Source organism: Cryptotermes secundus, unplaced genomic scaffold, assembly GCF_002891405.2.
Source record: "Cryptotermes secundus unplaced genomic scaffold, Csec_1.0 scaffold39, whole genome shotgun sequence".
Taxonomy (NCBI): domain Eukaryota; kingdom Metazoa; phylum Arthropoda; class Insecta; order Blattodea; family Kalotermitidae; genus Cryptotermes; species Cryptotermes secundus.
The window spans coordinates 1,108,061-1,134,976 of NW_019723904.1; the positions used below are offsets into that span (position 1 = coordinate 1,108,061).

Sequence of the window (26,916 nt, forward strand, 5' to 3'; positions counted from 1 at the left end):
CGACAGAAGGCCGGATGAGCAATGCCTAGGCCTTTTTTGTATGTACAGTATTTTTTCTATAATAAAAAAAATCTTACTTTCAGAGCCGAAAATATTAAATGTATTTCGAAGGGCGATTTAAGACTTCCAAAAGAGTTTTAAAGAATAATAAAGAGACTTGAAGAAAGCAGTCTTCTGGGATATGACTCCGTGTAGATATTGTGTTAACCGACGTTTCGGAGGAACGTATGACCTCCATCTTCAGGGTAGATGATAGAATAGACTTTTGTAACTGTGCACGCTGGTTCTTCGCTTGCGGATTTTCTTCTGCCCTGAAGATGGAGGCGATACGTTCCTCTGAAACGTCGGTTAACACAATATCTACACTTCGTCATATCCCGGAAGACTGCTTTCTTCATAGACACCGACGTGAAAATCTTAAATCTTACAATAAAGAGACTTGATCACATAAAAGTTTTTACTGACCAAAGATTCGACATTTGTCTTATTTTTAGTTTACTTACGGACTTTCTCAACTGCATAGGTAACGATAGGTAACATCGCGAAAAGAAGGAAGTCTGAGTAATTAATCGGGAATGTTGAGAAAGGAAGCGGCTGCTGACAGTTTTAGGGAAAAATTGTGCTGCTCGACCGAAAGGATTAAGAAACGCTTAAGAAATACCTCATTGAAGAAAACTCACATCCCGCAAGCAAAAAAGAAGTGTTAATGGCCCGATGGCAATATTAAACCACATATATATTTGTAAATTGATACAAAGACAGCATCTTTGATGACTGTGTGAAGGAAGTTGGATGTGCATCTCAGTTGTAGACATTATGTAGCTCTGAATTAGAAATGTAAGGAAGACTGTAGTCTAGAGTTAGAAGACAGAAAACCTGGATAAAATTTCTGATAACATTACTGTAGCTTGTTAATGCTTCTAAATAAATGCTATTCACATGAATGGATTCAAATCCCCTTGTTCTGCTATCAAATAGTTACTCTAGGTCCAGATAAGTATTACCTTATTTATGGAGGATCTGAGAAATATCCAATTCTATTACTATATAAGCATATTTTGTAGCGCTATCGAGACATTCGCCTAGAAAGGACGATGAAAATTACCAAGAAACTCAGGTAGCATGGTCAGTAGCTCGGTCGAGATTCAAACTCGATATCTCCACAATGCAAGTCTACAGCACTACCGCATCACTTCATATCTCAGAGACTTCAACTGTACAGCAAACACACAGAGTAGCCTATACCATAAACCAAGCACTTGATCATAAAGAATACTGTACCTCTGTATTCCTAGATAAAAAGTCTGGCACAGAGGACTGTTACATAAAATTAAACAGAATCTTCCCATCACTTATTTCAAATTGATGAAGTCCTACATCAACGACAGGGAATCCAGAGCAAGAATCAACCAAGCAATATCTATTAACTTTACTATAAAATCTGGGGTACTGCAAGGCAGTGCAGTAGGACCACTATTATACCTTCTCTATATGACAGACCTACCAACGGATGATAACACCACTACAGGAACCTTCGCAGATGATACAGTCATCTTAGCAACCCATGCAGATCCAGCAAAGGCCACCAGCATCCTACAAAAACCACTTAAACCAAATACAAGCATGGCTACACAAATGGAAAATTAAAATAAATGAGACTAAAACTATCCAAGTGAACTTCACACTAAGGCGAGAGCATTGCCCACAAGTAAGACTGAATAATAACAATATCCCACAGTCTCCAAGTGTTAAAAATCTCGGAATCCATATGGATGGCAGACTCACTTTGAAAGACCATGTGATCAAAAAATGTAAACAGACTTAAATCCAAGGAGCTAAACTGGTTAATTGGAAGAAGAGCCAACCTATCCATAGAAAACAAAGTCCTGCTCTATAAGACAATAACCAAACCAATCTGGGCTTATGGAATCGAGCTCTGGGGTTGTGCTAGCAAATCAAATATATCAATAATCCAGAGAAGCCAGTCAAAAATACTCGTACTTCGAATTATAACAAATTCACCCTGGTATGTAAACAACCAAACGTTATATACAGATCTAAATATACCATACACCAAGATGTTATCAGAGAAAAAAGTACCACACACCACAACAAACTAGCAAATCACCCAAACGCCATTCTACAGCCACTCATTGAACCGCAGCACAATTGAAGACTCCGAAGATACTGGCCAGCTGACCTAAAAGAAAACTAAGAGGAACCTCCCACTGGGGAAGGGACTCACCACGTCATCAACCTTTAAACGCTGGACTATTCAAATGGTGGTAGCTTGAGCTGGCCAAAGTCTATTTAGATGTCCGTTGCTGTTCTGCGTTTAAATGACCATTCCAGTTTGGACACTTAAACAATTTTAAGCACTGTGTTTGAAACTGCTGTATCTAACACAATTTTTATGATAAATGGATGAAATTAACTTTGTTTGTATCAGAAAAGAACAGTGTGTCGCATATTATAACATACGATTTGAAAATATTTATACAAAAATTTATACTCTATTTTCAATTTTTTTCTTTTAATTTTGATGTGTACTCTAAAAATTGGTTTCCACTTCTTCACAGAGTAGTTCTTCATTATAGAAGCATTCCTGCTTGTAGCACTTGACATATTTTAGCAGTCCCTGGTGCCATAAAACAGTTGGAAACGATAAAATCATTTGGTCTTCTGCTGGCAAGTTTCAAATCTTTGTTACACTCCTGAGATTTTCCAATCTCTTGACTAAAGGACAGAAAATGAAAGCATGGCTATTAAATAAAAGGCTACAGGGAACAATTCGATGGTCCCTACTTCGGTGCTTAGGCCTTAGATTGCAGCTGCAAGAGATTATTGTCCTTTATACGATCGCAAACAGACAGTTGCATCTTGGCTGAGATACAGGATGCAATCTGTTTTCTGTGAACTTGTAGTGAAATTGAATATGCTAGTTTCATTTCATCATACAATAGCAATGAAACGTCGTTTGAAAAATTACCTCCTGCCCTTTCATCTACAATATTTCGCCTAGAGGAGGCCAATCAACATCACTGGTCAACCCATTCAGAGAAGAGAACGAACTGCAGCGTATCACTAGTATGTTAGTGATTTGGCACAAAACAAATTAAAAATATGTATAGAAAAGCCAGTTCATATATTTCAAATATTTCTGATCAAAAAGAAGACAAATCTTTCAGTCTGATAAAAGCAGTATTCTGTACCAATGTCAACAATTCTAATTTAACAATAAATGCTAAATAAACGTGCGTGTGTTGAAAAGAAAGAAAGAAAAATTAATTATTTCTATATTCTTGTCTCAGTAGCTGGTTCAAATAATCCATATTTTGTATTTTGTACTCCTCTAGGTCCCTGATATTTCTCTCGAGCTCATGGAGATGCTCAGTGTATTCCACATCTGACTGCCTGTAAAACAGAAGAGTAAAAAAAAAGAGTAAAAGCAGCAGAAGTAACACATGAAGAAAAGCAAAGGACACTAATATACACAAAGATACCTTTACAAGGGCGGAGGGGGGGGGGAGAAAATGAATCTGAAGAAGAGAGATCTCCTGAAATGCAGCACTCAAGATTAGCTGAAGAAAAAAATGTTAGCATTCTTCTAAACATGATGCAAACAAATGTACTATAGAGAGTATGATTATTTATTTGGTAACATGAATTTACAGTACCTTAAATACTGTCATTTCCCTTGATTTATACAGTAAAATCCTTTCCATCATTTCTACAACATACTGATGATTAAGCAAGTTGCTTTTCTTCTTCTGGTGAATCCAATATGGCTCTTCCACTAACGCTGTGTTAAGAATAAGCACTGTTATGCCGTGGTGACAGGGGGGCGTGAAGGTATCCAACCGCTGCCACCACTGTTATGGCGTGAAGGGGGCGTGGAGGTACTTCCACCGCTTCCGCCCTGTACCTCTCTCTAGCTGTCGCTACTCTTATCTCCTGCCGTGATGACGGAGGGTGAGGGAATATCTCTCTCCGTCACCCTGTTAGTATGCTGCCACCATCTTGGTAATTCAAGAAATCTCATACTTATCTTAGCTTGCATTACTGTCTGGGTTAAACCGTAATTCGCCGAAGCTTTGGGAAGTCCTGGAGTCGGAGGAAGAGGATAACACTCGTGGATATGTGTGGTTGAATGAAACTCGTACACATTCCTAGCCTATTCTATTTACCCACGTCGTTATATACACTATATACACACTGTGCCGACGTTTGTCGGTTCGTCTTACATTGGGAATAAACCTGCAGCGTCTCATCAAGTCTACCTCCTGTCACCCTGCTGTCGGTATTCTATGCTTGGAATCACTGAATGAACCTAGCCCATCTGATTAGCCTATCTCTCCCGGGTTACACTTTACACTGTGACACTTTACACTTAATGATCCTGGCTATATGAGATGGTTTCACTTACTTGAGCTGAAGATGAGGAGGCTCGCCATCACGATCCAGCGTCCACTCATGGCCACAATTGTAATACTAATGTAATAATGACATTAATAAGAATAGCGTAATAGATCCGAATAGAATCGAATCGGATCGAATAGGCAAAAAGCCCAAAGCACAGCTAAAAAGCTAAAAAGCCAAAAAGAAGCTCCTAAAATGGTTCGTCTCGGGTTTTTATAACCTCTGCTCGCTGACTCGTCGTCTTCCGTGTATAGGGGTCCTCCTACCCCGACGTGATTTTGGGTCGGTGTAGCTTGATTATTGGTTGTCAATCAAGAAGGGGTTGACTCTTTTGGTAGGCCGCCTCCTCCTACTCAGCATTTTCCGTTTGCCATAGTGCTTATGGCCCATTTCATATAGCCCTTCCGCACTGTCAGCGGTTTACGCTGCCGCGTTAATATTCTGATTAGTCAGGAATTTCTTGTACTTCCTTGTAGACCCAAGCTCTCCGGTTCATGTCCTTATTACTGTTCAGTTTTAGTTTTTGTTTTTTTCAATCTTACCGTCTAATTGTAGTGATTCCAAATTTACCCCCCCCAAAAAAAAACTACATCTACATGTATGTAACCCTTGCTCCATCACAAGCACTCTCCAATATATTTTCTGATTTGGGGAAAAGAAAAAATGTGATGGATTCATATCTGAGCTAAATACCGAGTGACAGCATTTTCTATCAGTAATTTTTCAAAAGATCTTTGTTTATCAAAGCATTTTCCTGATCATTTTGAAATTTACAATGGTCTAAAGCAGGCATGTCAAACTCAACTTGTAGAGAGGGCCACCTCAGCCCTATGTTCATTCAATATTGCATGCATTGTTTGGATGTGCAGTTGTACATTCAAGGATATTGCACTGATACCTGCATTGCGTATAGCAAGCTTATACCTTGACTGGTTTTATTTGGTATTGAACATGTAAGATATAATCTCCAACTTGACTGGTATGCCATGTAACAAACATACCTCATTATAGTTGATGGATGTTGTGATCTTTTATGGTTTGAGATATATAAGCTACTAAGTTGAATGAATTTATTATGGAACGTGTTTTTATTATAATTTTAACTTATTTTATTTACAATTAAACATGGTATAGTGTTATGTATATTTTAGGTTGATGTATATTTTATGTTGACTAGTTCCATTGTTGGAGCATTTGTTGAAGATATTTGACTTGTACTGTGTCCAGTGGTGTTGGCCTGTAATTGGATTTGCTTGAATGCAATAAATACTATACTATACTATCAATTTATCCTCTGTTGGGGCTTGAACATTCAGAGCAATAATATCACACCAATAATCTCACAGTATCATATATGATATCCTATCACTAAGAAAATCTACCCCCTCATAACTGCTGATATGATTCTCTTATGTACTAAGAAAGCTGTGCCCAATTTATGATTCTCATTCTATGAAAAGCCATAGAAAAATATATTTCAACTGCTGGCTTGGTGCCATCTCTATATCATCTGACCTCCTCTACACTCACTAAATCTAACTTATATTTTGATATTTCTTTTATAACTGTCATGAGCGAACCTGCCCAATACAGACTTCTTGTATTCCACGTACTAAATCGCATGTCCATTTTCTTTAGCTTAAGTCATTTATCCAAAGAATCTCGAATTTCAACTACAATATTTAAATTCTATAGAAGTAATTTTATAAAGTCCTTAATATACAATTATTTAATATAAAATATCTATTTATAAAAAGAATACAAATTGGGACCTATATACCTACCTAATACAATATGCATTAATCCCTTTTGGTTTGATAATCTTTGCAATGTATGGAAAGTTGATTCTTAAGTACTATTAACTGCAGAAATGAAAATGCTCACCGGTACAAATTGGTCATCAACTCTTCCATGTGCTGTGGGATTACATATCTGGTATTTGGTGTTATGAGATTCAACTCCTCATTCACATCACTAAAACCACGAACACTGGTAACAGCACAAAATACCATCATCAGGTATAGAAAATTGACATCAATATCAAAACTAAAAAGAAAGAGTATTTTAAGAGGGTGTGGCGGAAGAGAGAGAGAGAGAGAGAAGCTGATGGACTGACTGGTTTGAGGGATTACGGTAAACTCAGGTGCACTGATTATTCCCGAATAGAGAGATATGAGCACAGACTACAGTGATACTTGTACCAATGGCAGGTGCATTTTACATTTATCATATTTCTTTGTCTCCCCATGCATGCTAAATGCCAACCTTTCACAACACTATTGATTTCATAATAATGGGTGAGGAGTACTTACTTACTTACTTACTTACTCATGGAGCTGAGCCCTTCTTGAGGAGCCGCCGCCAATTCTGCAGCTACTCCAGAATTTCCCACCATTTTATGGAACCGGAAGGTTCATCACCGTGTTCACAAGAGCCCTCCACTGGTCCCTATCCTGAGCCACATCTATCCAATCCATACAATCCCATCCTATCTCTCTAAGATCCATTCTAATATTGTTCACCCACCTACGCCTTGGTCTTCCCTGTGGTCTCTTTCCTTCTGGCTTTCCTACAAATATCCTATATGCATTCCTCGTCTCCGCCATTCATGCTACATGACATGCCCACCTCATCCTCCTTGACTTGATCATTCTAATTATACTTGGAGAAGAGTACAAGAAAAATTATGTCTTACTGGTATAAATATAGAACTCACCAAACAACAAAAACTCTGTTGTATTGGTTGCCACTTGTGTCATTTGCCAGTTCTTTCAGCCCATATGAGAAAATATCATCCAGCCATGTGGGATGCTGGTAGAAAACTCTCTTTCCTTGGAAAGATGCCTTCTGATGCAACACTGCACATTCGGTCTCAACCACCACAATTTTTATGCCATCATGTCTTAGGTGTCTGTTCAACCACTCTACTGCACCAGTTGCAATTTCTTCTTCAATAGAAGGATCGTAACAATCATATACCTGAAATGAAAGTTCCCTGAAGCACATATAATGAACAGCGCTTGCAGAGAACTACATCTGCATCATATCATGTAGGATAAGGTTATTACAGATTACCTTATTTACTTTAATTTACTTTAATTGGAACTTGCCTGTTATGAATACCCAAATGAAACTCACAATTCTAAAATGGCAATTCCTATACATTTCTTATGCATATCAACTCAATTTCAATTACCGTTTCATAAACTCACATATTTACCTGGGAATAGGTTAACACTGAATGTAGGATGCATAGCGCAATACTTTTATTAATTTTTTGGGAAAGGTTAGAAATTCTAATTTTACTTCATATTGTATATGTCTTCAATTAACCCTCATAATTTTATGCATTCTACTTTCATGTGTCATATCCTTTGCTTTTCACTTTGGTTGCAGCTGAAACTGCACACATATCACCTATAACACTGCAAGTAAGGTGCATGTAGTAAGAATGGATAAAAATAATTCCATAATTTCTATGGGTAGTTAGTTAGTTATTTAGAGAGGGTGGATTTCCCCATGCACCGTGACCAGTTTGACCTATTGTGCTTCCCTCTATGATATTCTACCAGTCTCTATACCCTACCGATAAATGGTGCGTACCATCAGTCCCGCCAAGCAAGCGAGTTCGGCCACTTGCTTAGCGGTGTCTATAATGCTTTCCCCATCTATCGGAGGCCTTAGAGACTATTGTTGGGCGGGAAACGTCCTGGAATTTGGCTCAGTGATCCCCTTTGGGGATACAAAGTTCTTTTATGTGCCGTAAAGTTATGACATGGGACACACAGCTTAAAGTCCCTCCCGGAGGACTTGTTCCCTGAATTTTTCTGCCCTTAAAAATTCGACGACTTCCGCCGGGTATTTGAACCCGCGTACTACGAGTCAGGAGGTGGGAACGTTACCTCTAGACTACGGAGGCCGCTATTTCTATGGGTAAGGTAAGGTAAAGTTGTTCCTCTGTTTAATTAGTTAAGCACTATGCTATGATGACATGTGGGGGAGTGGAGATATAGATCCAGCTTTCCCAACCTCAGCACTAGATGGAGTTGAGTGGTCAGCTTCATGATCCTGCTGCTTTAGGCCCAGAGAAAAAGCCCCTGGTAACACTTGGATAAGAGGCTGGGTGAGCCTCAGAGTCGGTCTGGATGATGTGGAGAAGAAAAGAGTCTTGCACTCCCGGGATTCGATTCCAGATTATCTGCCCCATAGTCCAAAACTATACTGACTGATCTGTTCTGACTCTTCAGTTTCTATGAGGACTATGTTAAAAAGAAAGGGATTCAGCGACGCAAAACGGTCAAGAAAATCAGACATCACAGAACACTTTTGATTCTCAGGTTCTTTAACAATGCTATTTCAACTACAGAAGTTATATGTAAAATGTCAAATACTCTGGAAAGGTAATCATACTTGTACAGTAATCAATATGCAAGAATATGGAAGGTGGCGGTGATTAATTATTTGGAAGTAGTATCCTAGTATTCATTTGGAAATATTGAGGAAAACAATGAAATCTTCAGTCAGAAAAGGTGTTAAGTTGTCCGAGAATCTAACTGAGCACCTTACAACTAACTCATCAGTGACGTAGTTCATGAAACCTCTTCTCACAAAGACCAACATATTCAAGTGGCCTTTCAAAGGCCAAATAAAGTGCAAAATTATGTGAAATTTAAAATATCTTTTGTTGAGTTCATATGCAAGCTCCAAAACAGCAGACAAAATTTAAAGAAAATCCTGAGCTTAAAGCTCATACATTGGCTTACAGTGCTCTAATTACAAAACAGACTATAAAGCATACAGTAGCAATGCAAATATGGCTTCTGCACACAATAAGGATATGCAGTATTTTTTTACTTTGTTTTTTTGTGCGATATATTTTGCCAAACGTACTTAATTTGTCTCTGTGTTTTGTTAACGTCGTGAGTTCAGTTGAATTAATACCAGCATTTGAGATCATGACACTAGGTATAATTTATTTAAGTGTAAAAACGAATCAGTTAGTTGGAAAAAAGAACATGTCCAATGGCTGAAACTAATCAAGTCATTTAACAAAGGCAAATAGGTTACTTGTATCATACAGTTCTGTTATATTTTATAGATATTACCTGACATATGTAGAGATCATAAATTTTAGAAATGTTCTACTATATGATACATTACTATTATTTTTAATTTTCCCCATTATCATACCTATTGTAATAAAACATGCAGATAATGAAATGTCCCCAACTGAGCAACAATTCAGAATTATATTTTATCTTTAAATTACTCATAGACTTGACTACCAAAATAGTCATACTAGTACAATTCCAAAGGACAAAGGGAGTTGAGAAGAGCCAGACAAAGGATGACAAAGGATTGGTAACTTTTAAAACATGTAACACCCAATACTTGCAAGGAAAGAAGAAAAAAATTAGTCATAATATTAAGTAACCGACATCCTGGTACAGGCCCAATGAAACACATGTTCAGGAAGTTTTGTGTTGTTAAGGAACCTGATGATTCATCATCTTGAGTTGGAATGCCCACTAATGAGCTTGATCCTGAGCCAGTTATTCACATAATATTAAGAGTTTGTAGTGACTTAGGGGTGATAAACAATGTGCATGTCATAGTTCAAAATGCACAGCACAAATGCAAATTTTGGTGAATAAAAATAAAGTGTACTATCTTCTGAGATGTAATGCCATGTAGTCCAGTAGAAACTTATAGAAGATCATATTATTCTTTCCATCTTCAGGGTAAACACTGTGAAAACCTTAGGTCAATAATATAAGTAAAATTTGGTGACCAAGAGAAGTAAAACACATACTGATAACATTCCACTGAAACGTAACAAACACAGTATTTTACATAGCAGCAATATTTGGGCCAGGTTTGGTATATGTTATCCTAGGCTTCAGTTGCTTCTTAGCAACATGAAGAAAAATTATGAGAAATGACAGTTCTTAGTATAAACATACCTTGCATTTCATTACTTCTTGTAATGTATTTCTGAGAGTCACCATCAGATTCATAAACTGTTCACAGTCTCGAGGATACAGTAACAGTACTTCTGATAATACTGCAACAAAATGCAACATGATGAATTAAAAGTCAGAAAAACTAAAGAACTATAAATTATATATTACACAATTTCATCATTTCTTAACATTTCTTCTGCAATCTATTTGAAATATAATTTTTGCTCATTTATATTTTATCCTTGCTAAGTTCATCATTTATAACATGTTTTATCCTTCATAATCCCTTAATTTATTATGTACTTTTACAGCTGTCAAGTAAATCATATAGGCTGAACCTGAAAGTTGTATACACTTTGCTCCTATGGACTCAACTGCATATACATCACTGCAACACTGTTCTGCTGTCAGCAATGGAGGGACAGAAGGCATTGTGCTAAACAAACATTCAGAAGAAAAAATCCATGGGTGTGAGATCATGTGATCTCTGGAGCACTGGTACATTTCGAACGTTGGAACCATCCCTTTTATGTTAAGAAGGCCTATGGCTGCAAATTGTGCCAATTTACTTGAACCAACAGACAAAATCCTGCTTCACCCTACAGGATTATTTTCTGATACTGATGACTGTAGCTCTACCTGACAGTCTGAATGCACAGTAGGTTTCAACCTAGGCACCAAATTCAAAATTTTTGACTCAATCTTTTCAACTACACTTTAAATGTGTTCTTCATAATAGAAGATTAAAATCATACAAATCATTTACAGACATCCTGTATTATATGTATGCTAGGACTTGGTTTTAGTATTGCTAATGTAAAGTAACAACAGCATTTTACAGTATCAATTCTGTCTCACTATCTTTCAAAATTACCTTTCTGGAGCCAATGTACACGTAATATTGTAATTAATACATTAAAACTTACTAGGCACAAGTGGATATGATGTTGGTGTTAATGGTGCATAATGCAGCCACTTCCTTATCTTCTTCCTCATGATGAATAATAGGATGCAGAAGCATAACACCACCAGGGAGGAAAATACAGACACCAGTATAACAGTAACACATTGATCACCTTCTGCTAAAACAGGTATATAATTCACTACACATGTGTCTCCTGGGAAAAGAAATGAAAGAAGAAGAAACTTACTTGCATGTATGTTTTAAACATTATGGTTATGTTCCTCTGAAATGTCAGTTGACATCCAACAGGCTAGGGGTGATATGTTTCTCCAAAATATGGACTGACTTTCAACTGACTCTATGGTCTTATATCCCAGAAAACAGAACCACTCACTTCCAGTTTTTTACAACTTTCTTTACACTAATGCTGAGTACAATGAAATTACACATTTTTTAACGTTGGTAGGATGTGTAATAAACAAAAAGGAATATGGTCCAGAGTCTACGTCAGTGCTTGAAAAATGTGAGGGTGAACAGGTTAATAACCATGCTGAATGGTGTAATAGTAAAAATCCTTATTTGAATCAGAAGATAACCAATTTAATTCTGGGCTGAGGTACTAGGTCTCTTAACAAAATTCTCTTCACTGTTTTTCTAGCTTTCGGAGTTAGTGCAGCTAAAAATATTCATGACTATTTCCATCTGAATCTTTGCATTATTAATATTCATGATCCTACCTTGTTCGGTGCTACATAATTTATGCAGACAAAGGTGTGAATAAATAACTTAAGAGTCAATTTGATTTTAAAATTACTGGAGGAAACAGCCACTTACTGGTAGGACTATTCCACTGACACCCGGGATTAAGATTATGAATGACAGAATTTTTCCAAACTCCTAGGCCTTCACATGGATGACAATGAAGATGCACCTACAAACAATGAAAATCATACTTAGAACTTAACAACAAACAGAAAACAAATGTAAAAGAAGGTTAAACTGTCCATCTACTTAATGAATTAAGGTACTAAAATATATTGGGGATGGGGTGAATGTGTGGCTCCAGTATTCTTAACCTTGTCATTAGTGGTCAGCTTGATGACCCTACTGCTTTATCCCTGGAGAAACAGCCCTCACTACCTTTGGACAGGAGGCTGACTGGGCCACAGGGCCAGTCTGGACATTATGAAGAAGAGGAAAGAAACACAAAACAATGCAAATGTAATTATATTTTGAATGCATAGTAACAATTTAGCCACACAAGGAACTTCAAGATTTCAAACTAACATTTTTATGTCAGATTTATCTCTATTATTCTTGCATCATTTTCAACATTCCAGCTGGACATGCAAATGAGTATGACAGGAAGAGACTTAACTGCTGAAATGGACCTAGGGCTGAGTTGTTCCATTCTCTAGTTTTATTTAAGAATATTGAAGTACATGAAATATTCTAAAGCTATCAGCCATGTCAGCTGGTTAAAAAATTACCTACATTTCAGGCATTTTCATCATCCCAAACACCAGGGTCTGATGTAACATTCGATTCAGACCATCCTATTTATTAGCAGGCAGCCCATGATCAGAACTGAACGTGAGCCAATGGAGAGATAATGGTCCAGGACAGAGATGACCCATGAAATTTAGATCATTTTTAATCAACTGACATGCATTTAGGAAGTAGTAGAAAGCAGCGTGTTTGTTGACACATGTGACAAAATACTTTATCTGTTTAAGCATCATTACATGGATGAGTTCAAAAGTAATTTACAGAGAAATTGCAGAAGTAAATTTCATTCATCCACTAAGTTTTCAGGCTCTGAGAATGCATGCTATGACATTACACATGCACATCAATTTAATGAAGGTGTAGGAGGCCTAAAACATCTTTTGCAGTTATTTAATATCTGAATGTGACTAACATTTTTTAAATAAGTATGCACTAAAACATGTAAAAAATATAAAGGTATCTCTGTAACAGGCTGTGGAGATGTTGTGAGATGTCGAGGATCCCACATTTTCTAGACAATTGGCTCACAGATAGCAGTAAGGTTGTCAACCTTCCGCACTGGCCGCTTTCCCCACCCAGGAAGATTCCTGGTACTCTTTTCTGTTAGAGGCTGAGTCAACCCCAGGGCCATAATGCGGATGGAAGAATTAGGTCAATTGAAAATATTCCCCTCATCGGAACTTGAACACATGACCTTCCAGCTGATTTGTAGCATAGTACCTGAACCAACTACACTACCATGTAAGTAATAAAATATAGAAATATGTAATCACCATTTCCAGTACTAGGACTAGTTAGCTTCGTACGAATATCATAAACAGAATCATGCCGCACAAGATTTGAGGTTATTATGGCAGTAAATATGAAGGTTACTAATAATAATAGTTCCACCATGCACTATAATTTTATTAACTTATGTTCCACTGTATGTTTCGACCCTTATAAGGTCATCCTCAGGTGGAACTGCACATATGTACATGCATCAGTCTGTGTTCTGTCACGTCCCAGGCTCATCACCAGTGTGCACAACGTCCAGCAGCTCACTTCTGGGATATAACATTCATCATGAGGTGTTTCTGATCATGAAATTTTGTGGTTTACTTTCAACAACAGAGTAAGTCATAACTACAATTTATATTACTAATCACTCACCCACAGACACTGTGACTGGTTACTAACATTCTCTGTGATGCACCTTAACTCATTTCCTTCTATCTGCAACAAGATAGCATGCAGACAAGTTTCAGTGCATATCTGAAAACTGTGAAGTTGCAGAAATGTTCTGTGGATTCATAATTTCGTTCTACAAAATAGATTCCTACTCTGATGAAGAGATGTAATTGCAGGTATTTGAAATCAAATGCTAAGAACAAAAGAATAAGTTGGTAGAAATAAAAGAAAGTACAACCTGTAGCTTACCAATGAGCAATCTGGTACATTCTTTCCATATATGCATTTAAACTCTCCGGCTAACTGTAACAGAAATGTTAACTGCTTTAAGTTCTGTTACAAAAAATTATACAACTTATTTAATATGCCCAAAGGGTACATATTCAGTTATAGGAGATAATTATGTAGCGATGCTGTATACTCTTCCTCTTGTATTCTTAGTTCCATGGGACAAAGTCCTACTTGAGGAGCTTTACAGTAGGGTTAGTTTTATAAATGTAATTGCAGAGCATAACTATATTCAAGACTGGGACAGAAAAAGTAGCGAAATGAAATTATTTTGATCATACAATTCATATTCTCATCAAATATTGCATGCATGTGCCTACATAATCCTTTTTGCTCCTGCTTTTCTTTTCAAATAACTTGATTTTTATTATTTTTATTTCATTAAGTTTATCAAAATATGCTTTGCAGGGTGTGATAACAGTGTCATTGGTTAATTAATTTATATTATGTTCATATTTACCACATCCTTCAAGCATCAGTTAAAGTTTTTACTTTTGCATGAAATGAGAAAGACATAAGGATAGAAACAAGGTGGAAGAAAACTTTGATTTTGTTTTTAGTTACATACAATAAAAATCTTCTCCCCAAAGGAGATGAAGTTAATTTCTTCTTTTGAAAATGTATGAATTAATAGGTGTGTATACACACACACACACACACATTTGTATGTGTAAGAGTAAAATTAAATGTAACTCTGTCTTTATCAGTGTTTCATACAGCATAAATTTCAACATCTTTTCCTGCCTGAAGAAACATTTATAAAGTTAAAGTGAAGCTTACATTCAGACCCATCCACCATACATAACGTAATTCAGCACAACTGGCACATTTTTCTCCAGATTGACATGTCCATACTTTAAACTCCATTAGTGAAATATGCATTTCATCAATCCCAGTTACAGTATGCTCCATCTGGCCACTGTAGAAAAGAAAACACGCTGAAGAATAAATCTGCCAAACACTCCAGACAAGTTAATATAACCATCTTTTCAGTTTAACCTCTTTATCTTATACAAAAATGTATGCTTAATATATTGCCATGTCCATTCTCATGTCCATGTTTTGCCTCCAATGATTTTTATACAGGTGACCAATTTTCAGGAATATCCTGTCACTGGAGACTCCTCTCTTGTATGCTATGTTATTTTCAGTTGCACATAATACCAGCATGGTGGTAATCAAAACTAGCAGCATTTAACATATGGTCCTAAACTTCTGGTAGGCTACTGTCAAAAGACAGAGATTGTAAGCTNCGCTTTGTATGAATATCCTGTCACTGGAGACTCCTCTCTTGTATGCTATGTTATTTTCAGTTGCACATAATACCAGCATGGTGGTAATCAAAACTAGCAGCATTTAACATATGGTCCTAAACTTCTGGTAGGCTACTGTCAAAAGACAGAGATTGTAAGCTTTTCATTCATCAGCCCATACACTAACAGAACAATGCTCGACAATTACTAATTGTAAGATGCCTGACTACTTACTGCTTACAATTATGGACAGAGCTAATGGTCAAACTCGTGCTTTTAAGAATATCCTCCTTTGTGAATTTGGTATCTAAAAATACAGGTGGTGAGCAAAAGGCTTGCACCTTCAAATTATATTCTTTTTTTATTTTCAGTCTATAGCAGCCTCTGTATATCAAATTGAATGTTACATTCACCACCTGAAACAGAAAAGTAAATTTAAATTTCAAGATGTTTGAAACCTAAAAAATTTGTCTTGGTTTTAACATAATAATTCCAACTTTTATATATGCATTTTCTTCTCTTTTTATCTTGAAAGTGGATTATATGTCTCATGCTCCATTCCATTTGCAGTGCTTTACTGTTTCCTATTAAATATATTTTTTTATAAATGAAGTTATGAATATAAATCTGTGACATTGATTAAAGAGTATGGTCATTTGGCTGTAACGCCATTTAGTTCAGACAGTAAGTAAAGTAAAGTAAGTAAAGGTATCCTTGTAATAGGCCTTGGAGGCCCATGGGATTGTGAGATGTTGAGGTTCCCACATTTCCTAGACAATCGGCTCATAGATGGCGGCAAGTTTGTCAGCCCTACGTGCCGACCATAATACTGTAGCTTTCACATATTTATATATCCATGTATTATTTATTCATTTAGTTATTCTTTCAATGGCTCAGATCATGTAGCAATGAATGATAGAATGGACAGTCAGAGTTTGATTCTTGACAGTTCCAATGAGATCATAACAACATTCAGAATGTCTGTAAAGTCCATTGAGACTCCTTTCCTAGGAGTACTGTGACGTTTCCCTGGGACTGAAAATGGCTGGCGAGTGAAGCTCACCATTCATCTCCATTCACATCTGCGCCTGAGAATGCTGAATATTTACTTTCACAGTCATGTACGCCTCTGTAGTGTCACATTAAGCAAACAACAACTTGAACCATTATCGGCATTTGTGATTTTGTATCAGACCTTAAATGTATGCACATTGTAAACGTCAAATAAATTGATCATATCATAATCAGTGCATAGTAACTTTCTTACCTTTTCACAGAATGGATAGCTTCCATTCCCTTGGTCTTTTATGATTCTGCCATACCTTAGCGAATGATCTGACCAATGGACACCACTTTTATCTTTTGTAACATATGACTGTCCAAAACCACTTCCTTTACATTCGTCTTCTGTTACATTCTCAGATGATTGCAATACAAATCCATAATATCCCGGACATAACTTGTTGAATGCGGTGAACTGAAGTGTAACTTTTCCAGTATTTTGGTTTATATTTATCCATGTGAAGTTTCCTGGTTCAGATATGCAGTCACTTCTCCCTGGGATATGAAAAATTTGTTTTTGTAATTATTATAGTTTGCCCGAAAACACTGTCTCGTGAAACAAATTCAAAGTATGTTATGATTGCCTTAAATAGGCTCTTGAAATAAATAGCATTTATCTTCATTTATACAACTTATTCAGAAAGTGTTTAATATACATTTGCTGTGTTTGTTCTTGTTTATTTTTCAGGTATTATAATTTTTCAAGCTTCTAGTACAAAATTTAAACTTATTTTCAAATAACAGAATATTCCAAATATACTGTAACGTGTCTGCAATACAGAAGTGTAACTTCTATGGAGACGCCAGAATAGACCGTTACATAGGAAGTAACAATAGCGGCACTGTAATCCCAACAGTGAGCCGTTGTGTAGAGAACATCGAATCTCCACGGTTACGACAAATACGCGAAGTGTTCCCACGGAGACAACGCAATAACAATGGGTTATTGCGTAGGAAACGCGGAGCCAACAAAGCGACGTTTCCACCGCTATAACAGAGGGTTCGTTACCTAGCAGCGGCCAAGGTTATAAAAGCCCAGCTTCGACGAGAAGTCCTCAGTCTTCATCGAGCCAGCTAAGGAGCCAGTCTCGGATCAGCCTTCGGAGAAGAGAGTCCAGTGTCTCGCCGAATATTGTGAGCAGTGATTGTAACACTGCAAGGGCAAATGTTTGTAAAAGTGTGTGTAAGCAAGCGAAAGAAATAAATTCGCTATATCGGACAACGGCGTGAACTTATTTGTAGCGTGACACAAAATACATGCTACAATACTTTATATTTCTCATACTACACTGTTTTACGAGATCTGTACATATTATATTTCAATGCGTGTATAATTAATAGCTAATAATATAAGTAAAAATATAAAATCTTAAAATAGTGTAGTACTTCAAATATAATTGGAAATCTAGTTCCCTTTTCTATGTTTGTATCACATTGAAATCCTACAAATTGTATCACTTGGTACTGAACTGTTGTGGCACTCCAAAAAATTTGATGTTCATCTCTGTTTTTTCTTAGCAGTACAGTTTTGGAATTGATACATGCATTCTTTGTTACAAGCAGATTCTCTTCCTTATAAATTAATTTCAATAAAATATTCTTTTACAGAATGAAAAGCAAAAGAATTGATTTTATGTGTGTAAATACAAGACATAGCCTATGTCAATAGTTTGACTAAAAGGGATGAATAAAATGGAACTGAATTGGATTGAATATTACTGAAGGGTTATGGGCCACAGATATATTGTTATGTACCATATATACAGATTTCATACAGTATACATACTGCAGCCAAGTCACAACTACGATACTAATAACAGAAGAATAGATATTCATCCACATTGTTTCTTTTCACACTTTTTATGAAGTTAGGTTTGACTTATTAAGACACGAGTTTATGTTAAATGTTTTAGGTTGTAAATTATAAGCAAATGAAGCCTTTCTTGACATGATCTTGAAACAAAAGAAGAATACGCACCTACACAAGTGATATCCAAAGCAGTGATCTGTAACAAAATGCACTTACACTATCATACACAATTTAAATTATCTTCAAGGCTTTACACAAGTTTTAAAGATGGTTTAATAATAGGCTTTCTTGTTGTTTACTTGCATTCCAAACGTTTCTTAAAAGAATTAATCTGTCTTAGCAGATGGCACATTTGTATGCAGCATAACAGTGACTCTAAAATTTTCTTGACTGGTATCAAACTTTAAATTGCAACCTTATGGGACCATAAGCAAGTTCACTGCACATGATGGTACACAGCTGAAATAATAGAACTGAAGATATAACATGTTTTAAGGCTTTAGATAAAGTTACAACAGCCTCTATTTAAATTCTCAGTATCATACCTAATGTTAATATCTCTTGTTAAAGAAATATCACAAAACTTACAATAATATACAAAGTATATCTATGCTAAAGAAAATAAATATGAGAGGTCATTACCAGACATGAAAGGCATATTGAGCAGACACTAGGATGCAACGGACTATGGAATAAAATACACAGGAAAAAGGTACTATTACTGTTGTGATATAGGTGTATTATATATTAAGAAATTAGATTTTATATCACAAAGTCAATAGAAAGTCCGTCGAGTGTAACACTTTTTGTAGGTCACTTCTTTATCACTTCTGCCTTGATAGTGTAACGGACCAAAAATGAAACAATTCAAAATAGATTTTATATGACTATATTAAGAGTCTTGGTGGTCTCTTGATCATATATGTAATTTTATATGTTATTTTGATATATGGAATGTACTGTTGTACGTTAGTCTTGTTGTATGAGTATTTAAAAGTTTGACGATGATGACTATCTGATTATGTATGTATATTCACATGTTATATTGTATTGCTGACTTGTTCTATATCTGAGGCAGACGCCTCCATGGATTTTATAGAACTGCATATAAATGAATGAATGAACTAAGCAGGGTATCTAAATTGTGTACTAATCTTATTTTCAAATAACAGTCACTGCCAGGAGTTTCATGATTTAACTTAATCCATTGTAACAAATTATAGAAAATTATTTTTAATACAAAGTTGGCAGTCAGTTAATATATACTGGATAATTACCCATTCATTATCACTACAGTTTCAAATGATTTGCAAATTTCCTTAACAGACCAACGCTATTAATGAGTGGCATGATCATAAAACTGGAAATTAAGAATATAAATTTAGAATCACCTCCAATGGGGTGGAATTCCTATTCAAACAAATCGACTTACAATGACAGATAGACAGGCAGACAAGGAAGTGAATACAAAACATTTACATCTTGCTCTGTTTTAATAATGCCTTAGAAGTAGAAAGTGGAGTACATAAAACTGGCATTTCGTTAACAGATGGATTTAAAATTAATTCAGTTTATGTTTTAACTTTTAAAATTTCATTTCAGATATCCAGAAATGAGACAGTTCAGAAGAACTTGTTTAGAATTATGACAGAAATCATGAAAATGGGTGCAATTTTTTTCATTCCTGCTGATTTAGATCCAGATTTTTCTGGAATGGTTATTAATAGTTATCTGTAGGTATTGCAAGACAAAGTCCAAAATCCCATCCTCTTCAAGATTTAAAGAATATAAACGATTTGTAAAATGTTTAATGATGCCATAATATTGTAGATGTTAGCTCATATCAAGATCAGAGGATTATTATGCAGGCTGATATGAATGGTAATAATAGGGAAGTGGACTGTTTCAAAATATTATACCATAATTAATCTAGAAGGAATGTGGGAAATATGAAAAGGCTAAAGCAAGATGGGAACTCAAAACGTGCATCTTCTGTATAACAGTCGTGTATGTTTCCACTAAGCTAATATCCCCTTGTCCAAACAACTGTTGTTCATCAGTGGGAGGTTCTTCCCTTCTTGCCACACTGAAGTTTATCCTTAATTTTTTCTCACAGTCAGATTATTTTTCTAATTCAAAGTGCTCAAAAAACTAAAGGGTGACATAAATATGAGCCAACAGAATTCACAAAAATGCGATCTTGCAATATGATAATTCTGTACACTACGGATTAGTAGTTACTATAGGATTCTGACGATGGTGTATAACACACTGATATGTTGGGATTTTGGACTTTATCCATCGTCCTGGCTTTTAAGATAACAAATAAAAACACGACGTTTCGGAAACTGGATCTGTTTCCGTCCTCAGGTGAAGGAAAACACCTAACCAACCCAACTGAATAGGTGTTTTCCTTCACCTGAGGACGGAAACAGATCCAGTTTCCGAAACGTCGTGTTTTTATTTGTTATCTTAAAAGCCAGGACGATGGATAAAGTCCAAAATCCCAACATATCACTACTGATTAGTATCTCTCATGTGTTTATAGCAGTGGTTTGAACATACAAGGACAAGTTCGAAACTCGGTCATACAATTTTCTAATTATTCTATGTTGCAAGGTATGATACCCTGTAAAATACTGTATACTTACATTCTCATCTGGACATATCATGGGTATATAATTGCAATTGCAATGTGATGTCAAAATGGTCATCAGAACAACATACAGCTCTTTTGTTGTCTCATGTTTTGATATAAACAGACAACAAACCATGATGGTGTCTAGAACTGCAAATAAAATTGAATAAAAGAAATGTAATTATCACTACTAAGTTACAATATGATCAGTGGCAGCCTGCCCTTAAGGGCCAGAAGTTTAGTCCCCCCAGCATCTAATGCCTCAATGTTCAGAGAGTAGTTAGAAGAATTTCTAATTTGTCTGGCACTACATATTTCAAAACCAGCAAAGATGTTCCATAGGCTGTAGAAAGTTCATAGAGGGACATGCTTCATGGGCCCTAGTCTTAACTCACTTTTTGATGTACACTCCTTCCATGTTCTGATGGTGCTCAGTAGACATTCAGTCACAAGACGCCATTAACTGGGATCATGGTGGAAGAAATAAACCTAGGGGTAAGGCAAGTGGCAGAATTGGAGCAGGGAAAGTGGGATAGTTCTTCTAGAAAAACTCCAGCAGGTACAACAGATTGTTGCAAATATAATGACAAATTTGTTATTACTGTCATTTAAATTACAATTACACGGTGAATCAGCAGTTTTATTTGGAAGTGCTGACAAAGTTACGGGAATCTGTTCGGAAGAAAAGACCCGAACTCTAGCCTAACACGTGGATCCTCCACCATGACAATGACCCTCCGCATGATTCGTTAAGAGTTTGCGAGTTCCTGGCTAAGAAATCCATTACAAAAATGGGTCATCCACCTTATTCACCTGACTTAACCCCCTGTGATTTTTGGCTCTATCCAAAATTAAAAAATGCCACGAAGCTACAAAGACTTACTGACATTACTGACATTCAAAGCAATGTGACAGAGTTACTGCGGGGTATTCCGGAAAACGATTTTCAAGACTGTTCTCGGCAGTTGCACCATCGTCTCACGAAGTGCACAGCTTCACAAGGAGAGCCGCTAGTGTACAATTAAGCACATTTTGCTTTCACAGAGCTATACCGGGAATTAAATTGTCGCACCTCGTATATTGTAAAAGAAATAAGTGTATTATCGTGCTAAACGTTCGAGGAACTTGACAAAGATCAAGCCTATTCATAAGAGGTAAACCCATTCCTCCGTACATAAGGAGTATGACCGCAGAGGTTCAGCGGGGGGGGGGGAAACTGGTCATGAGCCTGAAGAGGTTCGGCGCCAAGAAGAATTGATTGACGGTAAACAGCCAGTCTTAAAGTAACTCTGACTATTTTCGCTATCAAAACTACTGATGTCTGTTAGTAAATTTCGTAATTAAATCAAAATATCGTAGGAGTACAGTGGTTTCGTGCTGCAAAAATTACCGCCTTTAAGGGTCTAAAATACGAAGAAAATACAGTGACTCATTAAAGACCTAAGGTACACACATGGACAGACGCAAGGATGTACAGATTGTACTCCCACAAATCTCTCTTGGATTTATGTCTAGAAAATGCATGTAATTCCTCGTTGAAATCTAGAGTCTGTTTCCAAAATTTTACATTTGTATGTTGTTTACTATGAGAATGTTACAGACGACATCTTCTGTACAGCGATAAAAAGGAAATAAGCAGTCAGCTAACGGCCATTGTACGAGTATAACGTGACATCATGTGCCAAGATTTGAGTACGTAATGTGATAAAAAATTCAGTACTTCTGTACATTCGGGGTCCAATTTCCTTGTGAGTTCTTGGTACTCTGTTACTTGGGAAACGGCAACGAATGAAATATTTTTCCGCGAAGGAAGAAGGCTTCCTTTCACGTTACCAAGTAGGACTTCCCGTTACAGAGTTGACGCCACGGAAGGAGCAAGCTAAGTATATGCGCTTCTGGGCAATTGCTTGCGTAATTAAGATAACAGACGTGGGAGGGAGGTGAGAGGCATGTCATGAGAGATTACAAAGCAATTCTGGCGGCTTTTAGGAACACAACAAAATTATCAAGCACCAGGATCCAGTGAGTAAATGCGTAACACAAACGTGGCTCAACAGGCGTCGGTACTTGTATCCCTGATGGGGGGGACGACGACGACGACCGCATTCTAAGCCCCCCTGTGGTACCTTAAGATTGCATGGCTGGAATTGTATGGCTCAGAGATACGAGTATATGAATTTCCTATTTTCACAACCTCATCCACAATGTTTATGTAATGCAACCAGATTCGAAGCAGCATAGTTAAGATATTTGGGAGCGGCAGTAACGAATCAAAATTTGACACAGGAAGAAATTTAGCGGAGATTGAGTTCGGGTAATGCTTGGTACCATTCAGTCCGGAAGCTTTTGTCTTCTCGTCTGCTGTTTAAAAACATAAAAATTAGAAAATACAAGACTATAATTTTGCCTGTGGTTCTATATGGGTGTGAAACTTAGTCTCTGACAGTAAAGGTGGAACATAGACTGAGGGTATCTGAGAACAGGGTGCTGAAGAAAATATTTGGGCCGAAGAGAGACGAAGTGACGGGAGGCTGGAGAAAACTGTATAATAAAGTGTTTTTCCTAACTTGTACGCTTCACCAAATATAATTAGAATTATCAAGTCAAGAAGGATAAGATGAACAGGGCATGTAGAACGAAAGGCGAAGAAGAAGAATGCATATAAGATATTGGTGGGAAAGACAGAAGGAAAGAAACCATTAGGAAGACAAAGACGTAGGTGGGTGGATGCTATTAAAATGGATTTTAAAGAGATAGTGTGGGGTGGTATGGACTGGATTGATTTGGTTCAGGATAAGGGCCAGTGGAAGGCTCTTTTAAATATGGTAATAAATCTTTGGGTTCCATAAAATGTTAGGAAATTCTTGAGTACCTGCACAAGTGGCGGCTTCTCAACAAGGGATCTGATCCATGGAGTTAGTTAGTTAACAAGCTTCGAACCAATTGACGGAATTTTCTTGTAGGGCGAAAATGGTTGTATACTAAAGCTAATCATCCTCTTCTTGTGATATAGATAAAGAAGGCCACGTTCGAATTGCAGTGCATATTGCTTTTATAACAAACATTTGTCACCTCACATTTAAATACAACGTGATTTTTAAATGTTGATTTTTGCCGAATCTGAAAAATTATCTCTTCTTGTTGTCTCAGCTGTCAAATCCTGCATAAAAATAATAAAAAAAAGTAAAGCTATCCCTGTAACAGGCCGTGAAGGCCCATAGGGTTGTGAGACGTTGAGGGTTCCGCATTATCTAGAGACAATAGGGTCAAAGATGGCGGTAAGGTTGTCAGCCTTACGCACCGGCCGCGCTATACTCCCCGGGAAAATTATTTAATTAATCCTGCATCCTGACCTTAATTACCATATCAGCAGAACTTTCGCACGTGCCTTGATATTCAACAAAGGCCGAATCTAGAAACGGTGACACGACAAATTACATAACTGACATTAAATAATAAATCCTTTTTCCGTCGACCATTGTGAAACTGTACTGAATTTCTTAAAACAGTTTTATTTCCATTGCGGCATGATGTGCCAATTAATGGCATCAGCCTGAAAAAGGATCTGCAGAAAGTTTTCTTTACCAAAATATGATAACAATAACAATAACAAGAACAAGAATATACTTTTATACGATGTGCCGCTTCTGGCGGACGTCACGTTCACCTGTACTTCAAGCCAGTCCACACAGAATGTATGGCATGCCAAGTAAGATATTTTAAATTTCATACACTGCGATTTTTATGTGAAGTTAAAAGTCAAGGTAAAGTTATCCCTTTAACAGACCGTGGAGGCCTACAGGGCTGTGAGACGTCGAGGTGCCCATATTTTCTATGCAATCGGTTCAAAGATGATGGCGAAGTTTGTCAGCCTTAAGTGTCTGTCACCCTTTACCCCCAGGAAGATTCCTGATACTCATCTCTGTTAGAGGCTGAGTCGGCCCCAGGGCCATAGTGCGGCTGGAAGGATTAGACTCATTGAAAATCCCAATGGCCTAATCGGGAATCGATTTGTATGTATTTAATTTTAATTTAACAGAGAACAACTACAGTATGTACGGAGTTCGTTGTTGGTTGAGGCACTAGCTACAAGCCAGAAGGTCGCGGGATAGATTTCCGATGTAATTGGATTTTTTAATTGACCTAATCCTTCCAGCCACACTATGCCCCTGCGGTCAACTCAGCCTCTATTCGTATTATGAGAGGGGGTGGGTTTCCCCATGCACTTAGACCAGTTATTGGTCCACTGTACGTCCCCCTTTAATTTCTACTGTCGCCATACCCTACCGGTAACGGTGCGTGCCATCAGTCCCCGTAGAGCCAACGAGGTCGGCCCTCGGTACCTTGATGCTTCCCCCATCCACCAGAGGCATTGGAGACTACTTGGGCGGGAAAGGGCCTGTAATTTAGCTCAGAGGTCTCCTAGAGACATGAGGTTCTTTTACGTGCCGTAAATATACGACATGGGACACACGGCTTAAAGTCCCTCCCTGAGGACTTGTTCCCTGAATTTTTCTGCCCTTAAAATTTCCACGACCTCCGCCGGGTTTGAACCCGCGTACCTTGAATCATGAGGTGGGAAAGTTACCCCTAGACTACGGAGGCCGCAGAACTCAGCCTTTAACAGAAATGAGTAGCATGAACCATTCTGGGGTAAAGGGTTGCCGGAGCGTAAGGCTGACTACCTTACCGTCATATGTGAGCCTATTGTCTAGAAAATGTGTGGGAGACTCGATACCTCACAATCCTATGGACCTCTACGGCCTGTCACAAGGATATCGTTACCTTTTTTACCTTATTTCGGAAAGCAGGCAAATTATGTGCATCTAGGCTGGAAGCGTAACAAACGAACACAGTAAAGCACAAACAAAATTAGTTCTGTTACATGATATTACTTGCACGTAGATCCAGGCGTACACAGATAAAACCAGATGACAATTAACTTCTAAATGTCAAGTCCTACTTTAAACACCCATTTCTTTTAAAGGAAGAAAAAGAAATTACACTCTATATTATTTTTACACTAACCTTTTAAAACAAAAGAGCCACTAAGTAAGAGTGGAAAGTCCGCGCCATAGCTCAAGCTGTTAGTCGCTGGCTTTCCACCGCGGCGGCCCGGGTTCGATCCCGGGTCTGGTCAAGTGGGATTTGTGGTGGACAAAGTGGCGTTGGGGCGGGTTTTCTCCGAGTACTTCGGTTTCCCTTGCCAATTTTCATTCCGCCAAATTCTCCATCATCATAATCACCCGGGGCAGGCTACAATAGGCCAATCAGTGGCCGCCGTGCCGAGTGGACAGCGACTTAAAAAAAATAATAAAAAAGTAAGTGTGGACGTGTGCCACAACACGTTTGATTCCATTCAATTAACTCTTACTTTGATTTAATAATTCCCGCGTCTTGGGCAATTCCCGCTAAGCTTTTGCGTATATGACACCACGCTAATCGCAAACCGATGAAGAAATGTCACATAAAACTTCAATCAGAACACTATCACTTTTCAACAAACACTACGAAAATATTACCCTTTAAAGTTACTGAACAATTCAATCACAATATTCGCACAATACCTTTCTTCCTTCAATACAGAAGAGTTAAAATTTGCAGAAAATGAACGCAACCTATCACAACGAGGAAACACTGAACTAACTTCGCACACAGTCATCCAATCAACCGCAACACGCCGTGTGAAGCCTACTTTTCCTCATTCCTCAATGCGCGTGGCTCGCAGCTCGTAAATGGTAACCATGGCAATCCTGACGTCACACGGCCGTTGTATTTAAAACGCGTAACAAGATGTACTCGCACATCTACGACGCTGGAAAACAAAAACCAGCGCGTGTCCCCTGGCACGTAAAAAACTCCATGATTTTAGTCCGCAAGCGAAGTATACCGACCGAGCG

The 26,916-nt window shown here is 37.4% G+C and overlaps 1 protein-coding gene and 1 long non-coding RNA gene across 5 annotated transcripts; one reads left to right on the plus strand and one right to left on the minus strand.

Annotated features, from left to right (window-relative positions):
- Positions 1-4,992, plus strand: LOC117282120. The gene is made up of 2 exons (XR_004512745.1): positions 1-38; positions 3,357-4,992. It is a non-coding gene; the product is annotated as an uncharacterized LOC117282120 (long non-coding RNA).
- Positions 3,129-26,711, minus strand: LOC111861918. 4 transcript variants are annotated; one of them, XM_023846879.2, is made up of 14 exons: positions 26,584-26,711; positions 21,030-21,166; positions 18,547-18,574; positions 16,774-17,063; positions 15,741-15,922; positions 15,034-15,172; positions 14,215-14,268; positions 13,948-14,010; positions 12,121-12,217; positions 11,309-11,500; positions 10,383-10,483; positions 7,136-7,398; positions 6,304-6,408; positions 3,129-3,414 (listed from the first exon to the last, which is right to left on the minus strand). In XM_023846879.2, the coding sequence occupies exons 2-14, from the start codon at positions 21,150-21,152 to the stop codon at positions 3,285-3,287; spliced, it is 1,767 nt and encodes a 588-aa protein (XP_023702647.1). In that variant the 5' UTR covers positions 21,153-21,166; positions 26,584-26,711; the 3' UTR covers positions 3,129-3,284. The 4 variants fall into 4 exon arrangements, with proteins under 4 accessions (XP_023702647.1, XP_023702648.1, XP_023702649.1 ...); XM_023846880.2 differs by having other exon boundaries at positions 26,391-26,711; XM_023846881.2 differs by lacking the exon at positions 3,129-3,414 and adding an exon at positions 3,584-4,019.
- Positions 26,712-26,916: the final 205 nt, after the last annotated feature.

Coding starts and splice junctions, on each gene's coding strand:
- LOC111861918 (XM_023846879.2), bottom strand. CDS start 21,152: ATGGTTTGTTGTCTGTTTATATCAAAACATGAGACAACAAAAGAGCTG. Junction 15,173..15,740: donor TCTGTCCATAATTGTAAGCA/GTAAGTAGTCAG, acceptor TCTTTTCTACAG/TGGCCAGATGGAGCATACTG. Junction 14,011..14,214: donor ATGTACCAGATTGCTCATTG/GTAAGCTACAGG, acceptor ATCTTGTTGCAG/ATAGAAGGAAATGAGTTAAG.